The sequence below is a fragment of the Heliconius melpomene genome, chromosome 17, assembly GCF_056956725.1.
Source record: "Heliconius melpomene rosina isolate 202511_hmr_F chromosome 17, ASM5695672v1, whole genome shotgun sequence".
In the NCBI taxonomy this organism is placed as follows: Eukaryota; Metazoa; Arthropoda; class Insecta; order Lepidoptera; family Nymphalidae; genus Heliconius; species Heliconius melpomene.
The window spans coordinates 6,948,720-6,969,813 of NC_140405.1; the positions used below are offsets into that span (position 1 = coordinate 6,948,720).

The following is a 21,094-nucleotide window of genomic DNA, read 5'->3' on the forward strand; positions in this document are numbered from 1 at the left end:
TATGCACATTTATTGCCAGACCTAATAATTTTTATTTTAGCTCCACGCTTTATCCCACATATCGAAAGGTAGACAGAATACGTACCTTAGTAAGTACCTTACATTCCTTACATTCCTTTTTAAAATCTTCAATAACTAGAACTTCTGTGTTGATTATCTGTGTTCCCATTTTTGCTTCTCACTTCGTATTGCTCAAGACGGTCACGGTCATTCCCTCGCTTGATATACCGGAGAGGATGAAAAAAATCTTTACTATGCATGCCGCATCCCTTCGAAACAAACTACCTAATGGTATCTAGAAAAGCTTTTCCTTAATGTCCTTTAAATCCCAACTGAAAAAGCATTTGCTTGCCATAGATTGAAAACAATTAACATAGTTTAATTTTTTTAATTTAACTACCTCCTTTTTTATAATATATCAATATGTATACTTAATATCATATCAATATGTATGTAAGCCCGCATATAGCAGAGTAAGCAGAGAGAAGTGTTAAGACATTCTGTTCTCCACTTTCACCTAATTGGAAATCAGAGCAAAGAAATGGAAATATAAATTTAAATAAATATTTAATTTCTTCAAATGGGGATCGAACCCACAACCAGTCAATTTTACAGTTACACCTTGTGCCCCAGCGCCCTTTTTTTTCCTTTTTTATACTTACGGTAACGGTAGGCAGGCTCCACCTCTCTTAATCTGACCTCGCCTCACCTTTAGTATTTCGGACAGAAGCTTCTCTCTCCTTTCTTCACATGACTTAATGTTTAGTGTGCGATAAACATATAATATTGCCAGTGATCTACGTATAAAATAATAAGCTCCCTGTGATCTATGTAATCTATATTCAAAAACCGACACTGGTCCGGAGTTCGGATCGACGACAAGCTCTCGCCAGCCATCACAAGCCACGCCAAACGTAGTGTTTACTATTATATATATTTACACGCTGTTGTTGGAGCAAGCTAGCAAAAAATTGTGAAATAATTGATATAATAAGCTTAAATAACTTTTATCATCAGTTTTTCAAAGCTTTTATTTTACCTTTTCCATATATAATCTGTGCTTCTAGAAAATTCGGGTTCCTACAAGGAAATAATGTCTAGAGTCTAATGTCTATGTAAGGTGTAGTATGTAGCAGAACCGGCGTTCTACTGCGATAAAGTGACTGCTTGTCAGACTTAAGCAACGTGTTTTGTGAGGCCGAAAACCGAGTGAATTTTCAAGTTTCTAAAGAATTGTGTTTGTCATCGAATAATTTGAGACCATTATGGCCGCGATGTCCGTTATAGGTATTGATTTCGGCAACGAATCTTGCTATGTTGCTGTTGCAAAAGCAGGTGGCATTGAGACAATAACTAATGATTACAGTCTTCGGGGTACTCCGTAAGTATTCTTTTGCAATTCTTTCGTTTTGTGTTATATATATATCATCGACAATCCTAACCCTGTATAAATCAATCAAATCTAATCCTTATTAAAATGAATTTAATTTACATTAATATAATTTCAAATTTTAAGAATTGTTTCTGTCAATAAATCTTTTGCTAGAATAGTCTCTAAAAACAATTGATTGTTTCATAAAGAATTCATTTAAAAACATAATGTTTCAGAAAATTTTCACTTATGTTATTTGTAAGTTGTCTAATGCCAGTTTTTATAGGTTATATTTGTACATGTTTTTACGTAGTCATCTGATAATTTATGTGTAACAAATTTTCAGATCATGTGTGGCCTTTTCACCAAAGAATCGAATATTAGGTGTAGCTGCCAAAAATCAAATGGTAACAAATATGAAAAACACTGTATTTGGCTTCAAACGATTGTTAGGTAGAAAATACTCTGATCCTCATGTACAAAAAGAACTAAAACACTTGCCCTTCAAAGTGGAACAGAGGGCTGATGATGGAATTGGAATTAGGGTCAATTACCTTGGTGAAGATAATGTTTTCAGCCCAGAGCAGGTAAAATAATAATACTTGTAGTGTATAGGAAGATATAATTTTACCTTTAACTTTAATTCTTTTTAATATCAACAAGATAATATAATAAAAAACTTACAAGCTACAAACTTACATATATGTTAATCAAAATATACACTTATATATAAATGCAAACATATATCACTAAAATAAAAATTCAAGTAATAATAAAATATTTTTAAATGATTTTTCAGATAACAGCCATGTTATTTACTAAACTGAAAGATTCAGCTACTACTGCCCTTCAGACTCAAGTTAATGATTGTGTCATATCTGTTCCTAGTTACTTCACCAATGCCGAAAGAAATGCTCTTTTAGATGCAGCACACATAGCTGGTAAGTGTTGTTAATTCTAATGGTTATGTTTTTTCTAGCATCTAGCTGTATATCATATTGCTTATAGTATAGTATGCAGAGAAAACTACATGCCCTATCTGTTTCACCCTTAATGTTATGTTTAAATATAATATTTTAATATATATAGCCACCAACATTGTTCATACCTATGTTTTAAATGTGTGTTATTGACTTCATGGTTAAATAGTCGTGCTTAGTGTCCAACGCCTCACTTCACTTCAACATTGCTTAATGTTAAGAAAATTGGGTAAGAAATGGAGACAGAGTGATTTACACCAGCACCTTTCTGCCCGCACGGCTAAATGCATATGCAATCTAGCATATTTTGTATAAAACTTATTAACTTTCTTTATATCTTACAGGTTTATTTTTAATTTATATACTTTTGTCTATATCTAATACAAATTACCAGAATGTAGTCAGCCTTGCTTTGTTGCTCTACTTAGTCTATAATGATTGTGACCTTGACCTCAGACTTACATACCTAGTTTTATATTATTATTCACCTATTGATTGAATTTTTTCTTTGTACTATTTTGCCTGACTGTATGATGCAAAGGAGGGTAATGTGTTTATCAGTCTATGTATGTACATATTTTTGTTTCTATGTGGCAATATAGATACAGGTTGACCGATTTTGGTGATTCTTTGGTTGACCTATTGGTTCTTAATTCATTCTTAATTTTTTGGTTGTTTTTGTCTTAATCTTGTAAGTATCATTAAAGATGTCACAATAATCAAAATTTACCACAAGACAACTGGCTACCTATTGTAAAAAAAAAATAAAAAAAAGAACTATGTCAAGCTGGTTATCTTGAATAGGTATTCAAAAATGAGTTTTCAGTTTAATTTTCACCATTTTTTGTTTTAAATAATGATTAAGGTAAAAAAATAAATAAAGGATATATTTATGAAACATATTTATATCTACATTTTTTTAAGAAACTTTTTCATTGTAGGTTTGAATGTTCTGCGTCTAATGAATGAAACTACTGCCACTGCCTTAGCTTATGGTATCTACAAACAAGATTTACCAGCACCAGAAGAAAAACCTCGTAATGTTGTTTTTGTGGACTTTGGTCATAGCTCTCTTCAGGTATGTATATTTTGTTACGTACATTTTAATTATCTAGCTAGATATATTATATTACCTTAATAAATATTATTAAGCTAATATAATATTTTTAGTTACTATTATAAAAAAATGTATATGCAGCATCATGCTGTGTATAAGAATTCTTGAGACACCGTGCCGCGCTTTAAATACTTAAAAACTACTAAACATTAAAAAAATATACCATACACAATATACAAACTAATGTTAAAAAAAAAATGCTTGCTTATTATGCAAATTGGTGGAGATATTTAGGAGAAGTAGGACAACCACATGTATGATAACAGAATTCATTAGCTATTTTTTTGTGGTAATGTTTGATGTCCACAATTTGTTGATATAATAAATAATCATTTTTGAAATGCTGATTGCTTTTGACTGTAGCATCTACATCTGCGCATCTAAAATCGTAACTGATCGATGACTGCATATGGAAGATTTATAAGAAAAAATGTTATTGAGGCCTTAATGTAATAGAACCTAAAGCAATGACTTTTAAATTTTTTTTAACAAAAGCTTTATCTACATTGTCTTTAAAATAATAATGTTATTAAATTATTATTAAAATATAATAAAAAAAAAATAATTGTGTACAGTACAAATGTGCAAGCCGGCGAACTTACGCGGGGGCCACTACTAGAGTATATAATGAGTATATATGTAATGAAAATACTTTGTTCCCTTAAGTGGGAATTGAACCCGCAAGTGTCACGTTTATAGTCAGACGTTGTTCTACTGCGTCATGATGGAGGATTCAATATTTTACATTTTTACAGGTTGCTGCTTGCGCATTTAATAAGGGTAAATTGAGAGTGCTGGCCACTTCCTCAGACCCCTTCTGTGGTGGGAGAGATATAGATATGGCATTGGCAGAATATTTCTGTCAAGATTTTGTAACACGATACAAACTTGATGCAAAAAAAAATCAGAGGTAAGCTATTGCATTCCAGTGTTCTTCAATTTTACCAAATAAAAAGTATGATAAATGTTTTAGGTTGTTAATAATCAAGCGTTTGATTGAAAACGCGACTTTTGTAAGTTTGATTCCCTCTGGGAGGAATAACGTATTTGTTCAATGTCCCAAATCCCTTAATACGCAATGTCTCGAAAACTGGGCGAAAAACGGAAAAGGTTTCCTGTGATCGTGATGTACGCGGGATACACCATTGACTAAAAAAAATAACTCTTGTAGTATGTATAAAGTATAATGATAATTGTTATAGTGTAATATCTATGTATTATTTGTTTTCAGGGCTTTCTTGCGCCTTTTGCAAGAGGTGGAGAAACTAAAAAAGCAAATGTCAGCAAACAGCACCCGCCTGCCATTAAATGTTGAATGCTTTATGGAAGAACGTGATGTCTCTGGAGATTTACAACGCTCGCAGATGGAACAAATTTGTGGCGACACATTCAACAGAATTGAAAGAACTTTGAAAGGAATCTTGTATAATGCGAGTATGTGTAAATTTTTTGTATGCATTCTATAAGTTATTAATAATTTTCATATGTGTTATTAACTGATTCAATATATTTTTTTAGAATTGAGACCTGAAGACATAAGCTCAGTAGAAATTGTCGGAGGTTCTACTAGAATACCGGCAGTCAAGGGTCTCATTGAACAAGTATTTGGCAAACAGGCATCTACAACATTGAATCAGGTCAGTGTTACTCAATGAAGAACAAATGGAGAATGTAGAACAGAGTTTCTTAACATAACATGTTTTGTGTTCATCTTGCTATCTATTAAGCTAAGAAAAAGAAGAAATTAAGTAATGATTATACTGCGTTACCTCTAGTGCATCAGTTTATATCACTAAAAATAGGATGTTCCATATATACACTATTCTACATTTAGTGCTGTAGTTATTGATGTAGTTCACTAGAATTAGTATTGTGGTATCGGTGCTTTATTTCTCATATAGCAGAGTCCAAATACAACAATTTTAAACTTTTGACTTATATTTTGTAGGACCTTGTAAAGTGTAAAAAATTATGATGTATAATAAAATGAGACAGAGAGCCTAATGTTAAGACATTTCGTCCTCCACATTTCGCGCAATTTTCGTGATATGTGTGATGAGTAGCGGAACTTAATACCGCGCTTTGTCTACAAGAAAGGTATATACTATATATAATATATAATTTGGCTGGCAGGACGAGGCGGTGTCGCGCGGGTGCGCGCTGCAGTGTGCCACGCTGAGCCCGGCCGTGCGCGTGCGCGAGTTCAACGTGACCGACGCGCAGCCCTACGCCGTGCGCCTCGCCTGGGACGCAGCGCGCGGCGAGGACGGCGACATGGAGGTACCCACCTATTACATCATCATTAATTTATTAATCTGCATTACTTTCCTTTTCTAATAATAATATCATTTTAATAACAATATTTCGTAAATATTATGATCTTTTTGCAATTTTCTTTTACCTTGTGTATACAATTACGTATTATATTGATAAAAACTTCTAGGTGTTCCCGCCGTTCCATGCTGCGCCATTTTCCAAAATGCTTACCTTCTACAGAAAAGAACCATTCACTGTTCGCGCTTATTACTCTGATCAAGCAATCTATCCCGATAGTTTCATTGGTGAGTCAAAATATTTTTAAGGTTAATATATCGACAGTTGAAAGGCTAATTGGTCTATGCTTTATGGGAGTATTGAGTTATAAGTTATATACATATTTTAAATCAGCGGATTTTGTTTTACTTTATTAACTTTGAACAAAATAATTCAAGTATATTTTATATCAAAAACATTATTAAGTTAAAGCTACATCCCTCAGGAAAGCTATATAACATTACAATATGATTCTTAGTTAACCTTAAATAACGAAATAACAGTAATTATGAATGCCATCGAATAGTATGTTGTACTTATATATAGTTAAATATATATAAGTACAACATACCACAAAACATCCAATTTTATTGAAGTCTTGCGTTAAGAATATAAATAACCCAATATAAAAACCCGAGGTTTGTGTTGAATTATTCTCTAAGTTAAAAAAAATACAAGACAAGTTCCATCCTGACTCGTAGACGAAGGTTATTTACTATCGTTGTTATTCTTATTGTTTTTTTGGTAAAAATTGATTCGTAATTTTTCTGATTTGATCAGAATTAAAAAAACAAGTTGCTTATGACTGAGTGTATAAATTATATAATTAACCTGTTGATAAATACATCTATAATAAAAGTATTATAGTTATATATCTAACTTTTTTTATTCTAAAAACCGAAACATAAACGGCTCTAGTGTGAAGTTTACAAAATGAGATTTAGACCAAGATAGCCTTTCAAGCGATATATTATAAATTAATCATTACTTATACTGATACTTGCAATATTGTAAACATTACGCACAATAACAGGACAATGGAACATAAGAGACGTGCAGCCAACTGCCGAAGGAGAATCGCAAAAGGTTAAACTTAAAGTCCGTGTAAACATCCACGGCATCGTGACTGTCGCGTCCGCCTCCCTGGTGGAGAAGAAGCAGGACGCGGCTCAGAACGAGACCGTGGAGATGGAGAACTCGAACGAGGCGAGCCAGGACGCGCCGGCCGACGCCAACGGCCAGGAGCCGAACGGGCCCGACAGCCAAGAGGTGAGGGACGACGACATGCACGCCGAGCAGCAAAGACAGTCGTGGACACAGAGAGTAGGACACTGGTTCAGCGGGGTATGTGTCGGTAGCGTTGTGCGCTGTGGTGTGTGTTGCGGCCCGGCCGACTCTTTAAAATCCTCTAGTAATCTTTGTCGATTTTTTATTCTTGTTTTTTTTCTTAATTCAAAGTATTAGTGTTTATTGGTTTTATTACTAGTGTCGTTCTGTCCGGAAGCGCAACAGACATCACGCGGTTTGCGGCTTCCCCACCCTTACTCATTTGCACAGTGTTTTCATCAGGCTTTCGTTTGAAGATACAAATTGTAATTTTCGTTGTGTTGAATATTTTCAGTAAATTGTCTCTGTGTCCACGCATGTTTTTGTTTACCCTGCATTTGTTCAATTATACTTTCTTTTTTTTATTCTAGCAACTACTTGGATGATGTAAGATTTTTTTAGTATAAGTTTTTACTGCTTGTGATTTTTAGGTGCAAATGGGTCATCGCATCTCTTCGAAATATTAAGATCGTGTATCGTGTACATATGCCTTCTTAATTTTTTACGATATTAATGTTTCGATGATGATGTGATGGTGGGGAACATGTTATTTTAATGTTTTGAGCTGCTCGCGCTTATTTCAGGATCAAAACGATGACAAAAAGGATAAATCCAAGGATAAATCTAAGAAGATATTAGTGAAAACTGTGGAGCTACCGATTGACGTTCAGACTCACGGTTTTTCTCAGCACGAGCTCAATTCTTACATGGAACAAGAGGTATGAATATATCAGAAACGTTATGAAAATTCTAGCTATGTTGTCAATATTTAGACACGATGTCCGTTTTCTTTTCAGGGTAAAATGCAAGCTCAAGATCGTCAAGAAAAAGAACGTGCCGATGCACGTAATGCTCTCGAAGAATATGTATACGAATTGCGAGGAAAGTTATCTGAAGGAGAAGTTCTTCATGACTTTGTGGCAGAAGACCAACGCCAGAAGCTCGTCAACCAGCTAGATGCGCTTGAACAATGGCTTTACGATGAAGGCGAGGATCAAAATAGACAGGTCAGTTATGTAACTTGAGATTTATTGTCCTTTCTCTACAATGACTCATAATTGTTTTATTAAGCTTTATGCTGTATCACATAGCATTAAATATTATTTTTTTTACTTCCTCGACTGGGAATCGAATCCACAACCTGTCGCGTTTACAGTCGAACGCTGCACCACGACTGGCCTTAATTTTTAAAAAAATCTATTGATAAAATGACGTTGAACGTTCTACTTTGTTACTTCAACTTTCTTAGTCTTGACAATTAATATCTAATTCTATTGTCAATATAGGTTTACAGTGATAAATTGGGTGAACTGCGAACAGAAGGTGAGCCGATTAAACAGCGACGGCTTGAATTTGAACTTCGCCCTGGCGCTCTCGACGAGTTTGCTCTTTCAATCCAATTAACCAATAAAGCTATTGACTTGTATAGGTATGTACCATCATATTTTGATGTAAGTCAATAATTAACGATAGTTTTTATGAAAAATTATTTAATACATACTAACGGATTTAAAATTAATAAAAAAATATTTAAATAATATGAAAAAAAATGTCTTGAATATTTGGAGAAAATGAGGAATGGTGTGTCTTAAAACTAGGTTCCCTTTACCTACCTTGTAATATATAACATACAATGTGAAGCTAAATACAAATACATATTTCAATAATAATAAAAAACGTTTTATAATGAAATGACATTAATGATCTATCACAGATCCGGTGATGCGAAATACGCTCACTTGGCTGAAGCGGATATGCAGAAGGTGGTGGACGCCACCAAAAACGCCCTGTCGTGGCTCGAGAGCGCGCGCCAGCGGCTCGCACACGCGCCCAAGCACCTGCCGCCTCCACACACTATTCACCAAATACGACAGGAAAGACAGGTAATTATACGCTGTATCCCGAATATAGAAGAAGGGCATAAATTACTTCAAGAAAATCTGTGAAGGATCTGTGCATCATCTTGGGGTCAGAACAAGTCTGGGGACTCTAAAGTTATGTGAAGTGAGCAGGCAGATCTTTGGGTCTGGGACTAGGATTTCTTAAATGTTTACACTCACATCCCCGTCTGCAATCCAATCGAAGTCTTGTACTAAAATTCCACGACATTCTTCAACATTTTGTAATGGTTCTTTTACAGTTATGGAACAAACTATTAAATATTAAGTATTCTAAAACATTCTTTACTTTAAAGAAACACTTAAAGAAAATGCTTTCTTACATTTAACCTGTTAGTCGTGACTAGTTAATATCCTTTATAATTTGTGTATTTTCCATAGTTCTATACTGTTAGTATGTATATTATCATCAATATTTATTATATGACCAGAAAATATTATCTTTATATTTACAATAATTTTATTAATGGCTACTTGGTTCCTTTTATTATTTTGATATTTTGTGACTGTTTATTTGATTGCAGTCATTTGAGAGCACGGTAAATCCAATCTTAAGCAAACCCAAGCCTAAAGAGAAGACGCCGCCACCGGCGCCCACCGGCGATGGGCAGCAGCCCGCCAGCGAGCCCTCCAGCGAGCCCGCCGCCAACACCGAGCCCATGGATGTCGACTGAACTGCACGTCACATGCTGCTACAGACGCTTTGGACACCCTAACCTAACCAAAATTATTAAGGCCGCATCCACACCATACTGCCAGTCACGGTTCGCTCTCGGTTCGATCTCGGTCTGTCAAAATATTCTTATATGAGATACTATGAGAGACAAGTTCAGGTCGAATCACACTTATAAGCATATTTCTCATATAAGAATATTTTAATCAGATCGAACCGAGAACGAACCGTGATCGGCACTAGTGTGAATCACCCTAAAGGGTATTTGACGAATTACATTAACAACAAATATAACCTTTATTTAACTCATCGAAATGTTTTTTTTTGCTTAAAATTAAATTGTAAAATTTGAATGTATATAAGGGTTAACTGCATAATAATATGAAGTAGAAAATGTTTCGCGTTGTGAACATATAATATTGATTGGTTACATCACATACTGAGTGGTGCAACAATGTATCTGAATTGTACATTAAGTTAAAATATAAATAATAATAAATAACAAAAGTCAAGGACCCATTTATGGTCCATATCTGGTAAAGTTGTCACAGGCAGCTGTTTTGTAATAAATTATTGTCTCAAACTAAAACAATTATGTACATTTTAAAGTACAATTTCATTCAATACAAAATGCTTGTTTATGTTTACATAAACGTCAAATACCCTAATTCAGCAGTATATGAACATGGCATAATAGTTGTGTATTTTGTAACAGACATTTAGAAAAATATTGCAATTTAAATTAAATCACTACTTAAAATAGATGGTTTCTTTTGAATCTCGCGTGTTTCCTGTAAATGATTGGTGTATAAGTTTGCTTGCTATCATGCCATGTATTCAATTCCTATTTATGATTGGCATTCTAAATTAAAGTTAAACTAATTAATATATTAATTTTATCCTGATATCCATTTTAAATAACACACTTTTTTGTGTTTTTAATAATTTGGCTTATTTTAACGAATGCTAATTGTAAAAATTATTGCAAAGCAACTTAATATTTGCCAGTTTAAATATAAATATGTGTCTAAAGCTGTTATTTAGTTGAATGAACCATTAACTAGCCTTTTCAGTACACACATTAAATAGTTACTTTAAAAACAAAACTTATACTTAATATACTTTATTTAGTAAATATTTCTCTTTGACTTAACAGCATGTGGCAAACCACAATGTTAAACAAAATTTTTGATCAAAATGTGTAATTAAACTATTTTAGTTTAATAATAATAGCGCATTTCTTATATAATAATATACTTGATAGTATTAAATGTTATTCACAATTTCTGGTTACAGTGGTTTGTGTATTTTTATTTTGTTGCTACATGTATTTTATGTGATAAAATTGATTAAATTATTTCTTTCAACAAGATAAGTCAATATGTGTAATAATAGTATTGCTTACTCTTATAGTTGATATTGATAATAAACCATTAAAAATAATTTAAGTATGTAGGTGTCATGTTTTTTTTTCTGTATTATTACACATTTGTCAAACTAAAACATAGGCTCATATTAGATAGGTGATAAACATGAAAAATACCCATGACCTTATCGTCAAATCACTAAGTTCTTAACTAGTTAGAAATATTTCACTGAATGAATTTCAATGTAATGTTAGATTATATATATTTATATATATTGCACTGTGAAAGCTTACTAATAAATTTTAATATGAATTCATGGAAAAAAAACCATTGTGTGTCCTTCGGTTTGCTTTGCACTTCATTAAAATTATTTTCACTTTCTATAAGCCATTTTTAAATGGTGACTGACTGCTATAAAAGAAATCTAATGTAGTAACATTCCACAACAGCATGTCTTCGTATTCTCTGTTATAGAGGTGGTTATATATATTTTTTTGTATAAATTTCTTGGAACTTATATAAATAGGTATACCAATATCACATTTTAACATAGCTTTATTTTTAAATAGTAATCACTGTAACAAACTGCGTCTTACAGCTTAACAATTAAAAAAATACCCTCTGGCCTACATGTGTATATTTTAAATTAAATGGTTCAACCAAACTTATTTTATCTTGTGCATTCTTAATGTTAAAGCTTAGTAAAAGGATGATTTTAACAATGGTTTTGTTTTTCTTACCTACCTATAATATATTTAATATTTTAATATCATGACCACATAGCTGAGATGGCTCTTATGGAACATAGTGCTTGTGGGTGCTCTGTGGCTTGCTCAAATATTTTTGAAAATTAATGACAACAATAAAATGAAATTAAGCAAAGCAAGCAAATAAATAGAATCGAATTTCATAACGTTTAAATTAGTTAAAAAAAATTAAGTTGAAAAAAGCTCTAATAATTTAGGTAAGGTAAAAAACATTTTAGTACTTGCTGCTTTTATTTTGTTTTCCAAATAAGTATATTTCATACATCATTGATATAATCTAGTGGATTTTTACGTAACCTTCGACGATGGCCGTCTTCTACACCGTAATATATCAGTATACCACATATAAAGGCTAAAATAATAAATGTCAAATAAGTCTTTAACGCCTTCTGTAATTTAATTAACAATGTACTCTTATACTACTTTAAGTGCTATTTCCTTTTACATAAGTGTTTCCATTTTTACCAGTCTACTATAATCAATCAAAGTTTATTTAATAGAAATTTTTGATATTGCAATTGTATTGGACATTCGATTTTAAGAACTAAATGAGATTATTGCTAAAAGTAATACATATTGAACCTTTAAACTTTATTTTGCACATAGCAAGGTAAGCAAAGAGGACCTGGTTTAACACTTCCTGCCCAAGATCCAGAATGGAGACATTATGTTAAGTAATGAACGCCTCTTCCCTCCAATTGAGGATCGATCTCATAACCATCGTGACAATCACGGTAAAATAATATTAATGTTATATATATCTATTACCTTACATAATATATGGATAAGGATATGGAATTTCTAAGTAGGTATAGCACAAAGCCGCAATAAAGATAAATAATAGTATCGTCACGCGCCACTGACAAATAATAGCTTGTAATTAGGTACCTAACGATTATACATCGTATTTGTATATCGTCCTTTTTACATACTAATTAGTCTAAGATAAAAATGAACGTCACATTTTTTTATAACCACATTCGCCAGTTTGATGTAACTGATAATAATAGCAAATATTTTATTTCATTTTCTGTTGATTCTTACAAATAAGTATAAGAGATACCTGGTAACCATGTTAAGATGGTTGCAGACGTGCGTGGTATAAAGTTAATGATGCCGTATCTAATAGCACGTGCAAATGGTTTCTGCTCATGCGGAGAAATCGAGTAGTAAATAATTCCTCGAATGTGTGCTAAATTACCAAATGGCTTCCCCATTTTCAATAATTTATTTATAATTCAATAACAATTATTTATTACAATTGACAGATAATAGCGTTATTTAAGTTACAATTCTTTTGAACTGTCAGTTCAACTATCACTTTATATATTATACAAAATAAATAACTCGGAAAAGGCTGATAATGAAACATTAAATAGGAGGCAACATACATTTATTTATCATGATAATAAATTATATTATATTTAAACATTTTACAGTACATTCAACTTTTCACAATTTATCTGATATACCTACCATTGTTTGCAACAGTCAGAGTAATTCTTTAAAAATGTCATCTTTCATTTCATAGTACCTGTTAAGTCGTATTTCGGCATATCTGAAATTAGATTAAACATTAACTACGTAATTTACATTAACATTACAACTGGAACTCAACGTCGCGCTATTTTGTTACCAGAGATACAAAATAAATATAATTCATTTCACTCAGTAGAAATGGAACCCACAACCGTCGCCAGTCAGTTAGCCGCTGTATGTCGTATGTTAAGTATAGGTAATTTGTCTATCATTATCATAACAATTATCTTAAAATATAATTGAGCATAAAATATTCCAATGCGCAGTGACAAGGCATATCTAATCTATCTCAATGCTAGGTACTTGGACGGCAGCATTAATTTTATCATTACTTACCATTACAATGTAAACTGTTCGTAATATGTATATTGTTTTAAAAGACAAAAACGTTTGGTCCGGCTATTCAATCTATGTATACGTGGATTTTTAACGTAGCAGCTAGCGCTTAAATATTTAAATATGAAGCAAAAAGAAAATAACAAACGGAGTGTCTTAACACTAGATTTGCCCTGCTTAAAAAAAAGTACTTTAATTACCTGCCAAAATCAAAGTCAATGTCGGATAGTTCATATTGCACAAGAGACCAAATGCCCCACATAAAGTGAGAAGCTAACGACAGCTGTTGGACTTCTTTGTATATTTTTTCAATATCCGAAAGTTGCGGATTGTGATCCACCAAATACTCTTTGAGATATATCTCTATCCACGTCATCTGAAAATCTCTGGTGGGGTATCGACTATAATCGATATCATCGATAGATAAACCTGCAAAAATTGTTTTGTGTCATCTGAAACAAAATCGTCTTGATCTCTCCAATGCACTTAAACAATGTTATTTTAAAATATCAAAACTATCATTATCTTTTGTTTTTTTTCATCTGGCAATTTAAATTAAGTTACTATGTTTTAATGACAATCTAACCAAATTAAGTAATACTGTACAATACAGACATATTACAATTTAATTGTTTTTTTATCTGTATTGCAATTAAGTATAAACAAGTCAACATAAAGTTAAGAAACCCTTTAGAATTTTCACATTATTATAAAAGCGAATGGTGACAATTAGAACAGAATATAGAAATACTTTACAGCTTTATAAATTAGCCAGAAACTAAAATGGACTCAAATAAATAACAGTTTTGTTATAACATCAAGCTATTTCGTTTAAATATTTTATTTTATTTTCTTTTCACTCACCAACAAATTCGTTGAAATGATTTGCTATATCGAACGCTTGATAATTATACGAGGCGTATTCGTAATCGATAAAGGATACGGTCCCTTTAGATTCGTTGTAGATGACGTTTCCTAGAAGCAAATCATTGTGAGCAAACACTACCGGGCTCTCTGTTTTTACTAAGTGCGACTTTAGACGCTCGAACTCTGTCCTTAGTCTGGTTACCGATCCAAAGCTACTTGCAAATCTACAAAAGTCAACAATGTTAATGCTATATTGCTTGTAGCTATAAAGATTATATAGTTATGTAAAAAGTGTCTACTCTCTATGTTTACCTTCATTAAAATATCAAAAGGATTTCAAAGTTTGTATGTAAAAAAACATAATATATGCAACATGTGCGATAAAACATTCTGGTTTACCAACTGCTAGGTATGCGCAAGTGAATGAAAGAAAAATGTAAGAGAAATATAATTAGGTATAATACAGGTTAGGTACAGTACGGTCAACAAGTTGTGGCCGCATTGAAGTTAGGTTTTTTGAACTTATTGTTGTTTGCTTGCGCGTTGTTCACTCGACAAGGAAATATTCAAAATCAAGAAAAATATCTACTAAAAACAAATTTGCGCAGGCATCTATACCTTCAGGGCCGCCACTTATTGACCGGACTGTACACAAGATGCGCAAAGAAATAGCACACGACACAGATATTTTTTTTAAAGTAAGTAGATAAAAATTATATCATTTTAATATCTTTCTCCTTGATTAATTTACTAATCAGAGCTAAAAAAATAAATATAATAGGTACAATAATCTTAAAAATATGTTAACCTCATTACAGCGATTGTGTAGAGATTAGTGCGTAATAATAAAAAAAATCAATCAGTCAATCAGTTTTGAAAACATGTAAAAAGGTTTATTATTACATTTTAGTTCCCTTAAACACTTTTATTTATGAATTTCTAAAATTTTCCATTTTATTCCTGTACCTAACGTACGTTACAGCCAACTAACTAATTAAACCAGTCGGATCCGGCATATTATACATGAATAAAATAATTGTTAGTGGTTAGTTCAAATCCAACCTAACTTATATTAGTAGTAAAGTAAGTTATTTAATTTTATTCTTTTTTTAGCTTCAAGCTATATTCCGCACATAACAGGGCAGGCTGAAGGAACCTACGGCTAAGACCATCTCGTTTTCGACTGTACGCCTAATTCTGACGGCTTTACGTTTTAAGAGGCGGATCTCAACGCCGCGCTCGTTACCAACAACGAGGAAATAAAAAGAATTATTAATATCGTTGACTGTTATTCATTTATATGAATACCAGTCAACTACATAAATGTTTCTGTAAAACTAAACTCACTATATTAGTTCACTACGAATATGGCGTTCTGGTTTATACCGTTTGAGTTAGTGTCCTACATTCGTACATACATTTTCACTACTTTACATATTATATTGCTCGATAAGGTATACCGTACAGTGCACTAGAAGTAGAAGTACAGTAGTAAAATCACCTCTTAAGTAAGTCACAAGTTAGTAAGAATCAGTGTTTTTAAATACACAGTTATATAAAGCTCATACAAACATTGTTATTGTTAAAAATATATTTATGATGTTAAATGTTAACAAAAATTTTTTGAAAGTTAAATATATGTCAATACCAGCATGTTAAGTAGGAATATAACCTTAATATATTTATATTAAAGACAACCTTGGTGGACACAAACAATGTCATGCTGAGGAAATGTACTAGAGTCGAGTTTGAGACTTATTTTGTGTACAATAAAAACTTACTTACACAGTAGGTACATAAGTATTTACGTCGCGCACCTCGTTACGCAGTTTAAACACCGTTTCAAAGTATTTATCCTCAGAGAATCATTTTCTTATAAGTGTAGGTATTCTAGTTTCAATTATTTTGAAATAAATAAACAAATATTTTCATTTGTTTTATATAAATGTGATTTTGATAAAATATGCTTGAATCAATCGTATAATTATTATTCTTACCTCTCTTGTTTCTTGGCGTTTGTAAATCTCTCCGGTATTAGACATAAAAATTGTTCTATCTTATCCCACACCATAGGTTCTAGTTTAATCTAAAAGTAAATTTAATATCAGTTAAAGTAAAAACTCATTTAAGTTCTCCCTTTATCTGAAATGAAATCGTTAATAAATAAATTTTATTTATGACTTTAAGTTTGAAGGACATATTAAGTATAGTGCCGTTCAGTGAAGTGACTGACTTTATAGGACAAAGATTTTTTAGTGTATTTTTAGATTCCAAAACATTTGTGATTTTTTAGCTTTACGTTGTATCCCGCACATAGCAGGGTAGGCGGAACCTGGGAACCTAATGTTAAGACACTCCATTCCCATTCCCTACTTTCCGCCGAAATCTGGAGGCATTGCTGGTTGAGTTTGCATTAAATATTTCATTTAAGTACTTTAGTGGGAATCGAACCCCCTATCTGTCCATTAAAAATCGCACGCTTGTGCACGTATTAAAAACTCATAGTAAAATGTACTTAAGCCGTAAACTCGTAGTTAAACCAACCATTTCTTAGTAAGCATATTCTAAAATAATCATGAAAACGTTGCAACCTAGATTAAATTTTATATTATCCATATCTATCATGTATTTTGTGAGGTAAGTATAAATAAGCTAGTGCAAGTAATGCGGCGTTGGCGATTTAAAATCATCGTATGATATAAATAAAAAATAAAGAATATCAATTTGTGTATTATATGGGATTCAATGGACCTTACGTTTAATATTTTTATTTTTAGAGTTATAAAAAACGTATAAAAGTATTTTTTGACGCCAGTCTTGGCGCAGCACAATTCAAAGAAATGACATATTTCATATTATATATGAAATACAAGCAAAAACGCGGCGTCGAGTTACGCCACTCAAGACGCAATGCCTGTAGAATTTGAAGGAAAATGGGGAAAAGAAAGAGTCTTAATGTATACGAAGTATCTTAATATTAGATTCCTGCCTTGCCTGCCTACCCTACTATAAGAAGTATTAGAATACAATAGGCAAAAACCTAAAAAATAAAAAAAAAAAGATTTTGTTTTTTTACAATTCTTTGTAAAAATTTTGCTATTACCACTAACATTTTTTAATAAATAAATATGATAAACCTATTGACTTTGGCAGATAAGATTAGAAGAACTCTTTGCTACACAAGTTGCTTTTATTTCTACATAAATGTTACAAAATACAAGCAATCAGTTCACATATAATAAATAATATAATCAACAACAATAAACTATCACACCAATTGATATATCGCGATGTATAAGGATGTAGCATCAATTTGAACCTATTATTTTATAAATTATATCTGTCTATTCCCCCTCAAAACGTTCGAGATCAATTTGTGACCTATATTATCTAAATATGATTATTATAACAATAGTCGTGGTAATTTTAAATAACAAAGAAATGACTGGAACCACTTACTTCATCTCCAAGTTTAACTTTGTGCATTTTAGCCATTTGCTGTGCAACCAGTCGGCATATTTTTGGCTGTATTACAGTTTCTGGGTTCAAGGTCACGCCAGGGTAATATTCATATGACAATCCATTTCTAAAGACACCATAAATTCTTGGTGCTAATCCACTTTTATTGAGTATAGTGATGTTTCTAAAAAATTTATATTTTTATTATTTTCTTTTCTAGAATCTTTCGAAATTGAACTATATAATAATCTTTCCAAATTATACAATAAATAGTATCTTACAGTATGACTCACAGACAAAGCACATCCATAACTACACAAAAACGCATCTAATTAAATTTATGCTAAAAGAATGTAACAAAAAGAGGTAATGATTTTAATATAAAGTTCAGTTGTTCAATAATTTTTATAGTTTTTATATAGCATGCCAACAACTTTTCAATATATTGATTATGTTAAGATCTTACAAATTTGTGTTATTTTATCTTGATCTTATTTTAAAACTAATTATTGACTTATCTCAAGAATGCGCTCCGTGAGGTATTATAATACTAAAGTATATAATATTTTGTTGCTATAGCTACAACTATTTTAGTTTTTATTATCATAATCTTTATTTTGTGGAGTATATATAAAATTGTTTCTTTGTTGTATAATGAGTAATTAATGATCCAGCAAAGTTTTGTGTTTCGAGTTTAAATAATGAGATTTTTCTTGGTTAACAATTCTCTTTTCTATCAATCTCTTTTCCCCATTTTTTAATGAAATTAAAATTAATTAAGAAATATGAATTGACTTTAAATCATAATGTAGCTCCACATAAGTTTAAATTCCACTAAATTATAATTCTACAGTAAAAAATTAAAATCCATTTCTTACCTTACTTCAGCATTTCTATCTATCAGTAAATCAGTTTTGTTTCCATATATCCTAACAAGTACAATATTATCAGTATTATCTTGTTCAGTATTTAATTGGCAGGCAACAAGTTTATTTGTAATACCATCAGTAAATAACTGGAAACGATAGCAAAATTATTATTTACATGTCAATTTCAAATGTTGATTTGAAAAATATTTAAAACAACCTTAAATTTTATGTTATTTTCAGGCCAATTTGGTTTGATAACTGATAAAATTTTGTATATTCCCGCAAAAATATTGTTTTCGTCGACCTCAATAGGAATAAACTGGTGACCAGCGGCATCACAAGTTCGGGACATTTTATTTTTAAATTTCTTATATATTTAAAAGAAATGTCCGACCAACGCGGAAAGCTTCGAAACTAAACAACATTACGGTTGCCGACACTATATATACGAAGCGGGGCACTAACAAGTCACCGACGGCATAGCTTCAGCTGTAATATCAAATATTCGTGGTAGTACATTTGTTTAATTTAACCATTATCTACCTACATTCACGGAGTAGGTACCTCTATACAATATAGTATTTTGACAGGTGACAGCTCGCATATCTACATTTTTTTTCGTTTCTGAGGACAAAAGAATATTTAATAAAAAAAAATCAATAAATGCTAATAATTAACAATGAAATAATTTATTTATAATTCAATTTTTTATTTATTTTTCTCGAAAAGATTTTAATATTTAAATTTCATTTATATATTATAAGTACCGACGTTGTTATACGGCAGCGGATCGTGGGTATTACAGTAGAAGAATGAAAGAAAGATGAATTCATCCAGAGGATGTCCTGACTAATATCTGTCCGATATTTGTTTGTGGGCATACGGGTACGCGACCCCGGATCCTCGAGCCGCCACTCTTACATCCTCATCCAGTCCGTAAGAATGGTGTCCTAACTCCCCCCCTTCCCCTCCTCTTTTCCTTAGCTCCCTCCTTTTACCTATCCTACCCCTTCTATTTTCCTCTCCCCTCGGTTTTTCCCCACAAAGGGGTTTTGGAGGTCAGACGGCAGTCGCTCCATTTAAAAACCGCCAACCGCCACATAAATGGACCGAAAGAGAAAAGAAACACTGGGTACGGCTAGGGCGTCGCCGCGAAACGACGCGCAGGCACATCGCCCTACACCTGCGATAAGTGGGCAAGGGCTACCGTGTCAAGTACGGGCACGGTTAAAGACGCGAGTACCCAGACAGAAACTCCGCTTTGCAACGTGGAATATTGGCTCTCTAACCGGACGATGCAGGGAACTCGCAGATGTACTCATGAGACGTCGGGTCCAGTGTGCTTTCCTCCAGGAAACTCGCTGGAAGGGCAATAAGTCCCGTAACATCGGACAGGGTTACCGGCTTATATACACTGGGTCACCTTCGGGTAGAAACGGTGTAGCGGTAGTGCTTTCTGAAGAGCTTCAGAATGGGCTCCTTGAAGTTGACCGTCGCTCCGACCGCTTGATGCGAGTGAGGGTACTGATTGAGGGCATCATCACAAACTTAATCAGTGCCTATGCTCCACAGGCGGGATGTAGCGCGGCCGAAAAGGAGACATTCTGGGAGCAGTATGAAGGGGTGCTACTTGCTGTGCCGTCTACCGAATTGGTCTTAGTTGGGGGGGACTTGAACGGGCACGTCGGTAGGGCCGCTGAGCCGTATGAACGTGTTCACGGGGGTTTTGGGCACGGTCTTCGCAATGCAGAGGGAGAAAACATTCTGAGAACCTGTATTGCGTCTGATCTGGCCGTCGTGAATACGTTCTTCCAAAATAATTCTCAGCACCTTATCACGTATAAGTGCGGGTCCCACTCAACTCAAATAGACTACTTATTGACCAGACGGTGTCATATGGGCAGGGTAACTAACTGTAAGGTCATTCCAGGCGAAAGCCTAACGGCCCAACATCGTCTTCTTGTCATGGACTTTAACGTCACTCCGAAGAAGAAAGTAGCCGAGAAACGTAGGCCTCGGATCAAGTGGTGGTTGCTGAATGGACCGATGCAGACCGACTTCCTGGCAGAGGTGAAAAGTCATAATCTTTCGACTAACACCGAGACTGCTCAGGAGGCTTGGGATCGGGCTCAGTCGGCAATCATTGCGGCAGGCAGGCGAGTTCTTGGCGTTTCTAGGGGAGGACGTGTCATCGACAAGGAGACATGGTGG

At 33.1% G+C, this 21,094-nt stretch overlaps 2 protein-coding genes across 4 annotated transcripts; one reads left to right on the top strand and one right to left on the bottom strand.

Annotated features, from left to right (window-relative positions):
* Positions 1–1,043: 1,043 nt before the first annotated feature.
* On the top strand, positions 1,044–11,768 carry Hsp110 (heat shock protein 70Cb). 3 transcript variants are annotated; one of them, XM_085200185.1, is made up of 15 exons: positions 1,044–1,381; positions 1,719–1,959; positions 2,172–2,313; positions 3,294–3,430; positions 4,225–4,379; positions 4,701–4,903; positions 4,988–5,106; positions 5,603–5,749; positions 5,913–6,030; positions 6,816–7,126; positions 7,693–7,827; positions 7,906–8,115; positions 8,395–8,537; positions 8,823–8,991; positions 9,531–11,768. In XM_085200185.1, the coding sequence occupies exons 1-15, from the start codon at positions 1,266–1,268 to the stop codon at positions 9,678–9,680; spliced, it is 2,496 nt and encodes an 831-aa protein (XP_085056311.1). In that variant the 5' UTR covers positions 1,044–1,265; the 3' UTR covers positions 9,681–11,768. The 3 variants fall into 3 exon arrangements, with proteins under 3 accessions (XP_085056311.1, XP_085056312.1, XP_085056313.1); XM_085200186.1 differs by having other exon boundaries at positions 1,046–1,381; positions 7,714–7,827; XM_085200187.1 differs by having other exon boundaries at positions 1,054–1,381; positions 6,816–7,051.
* A 1,421-nt stretch (positions 11,769–13,189) lies between these two features.
* On the bottom strand, positions 13,190–19,455 carry eas (ethanolamine kinase 1). The gene is made up of 7 exons (XM_085200196.1): positions 19,101–19,455; positions 18,893–19,029; positions 18,015–18,198; positions 16,553–16,641; positions 14,553–14,779; positions 13,889–14,117; positions 13,190–13,371 (listed from the first exon to the last, which is right to left on the bottom strand). The coding sequence occupies exons 1-7, from the start codon at positions 19,233–19,235 to the stop codon at positions 13,305–13,307; spliced, it is 1,068 nt and encodes a 355-aa protein (XP_085056322.1). The 5' UTR covers positions 19,236–19,455; the 3' UTR covers positions 13,190–13,304.
* Between the last annotated feature and the right edge of the window lie 1,639 nt (positions 19,456–21,094).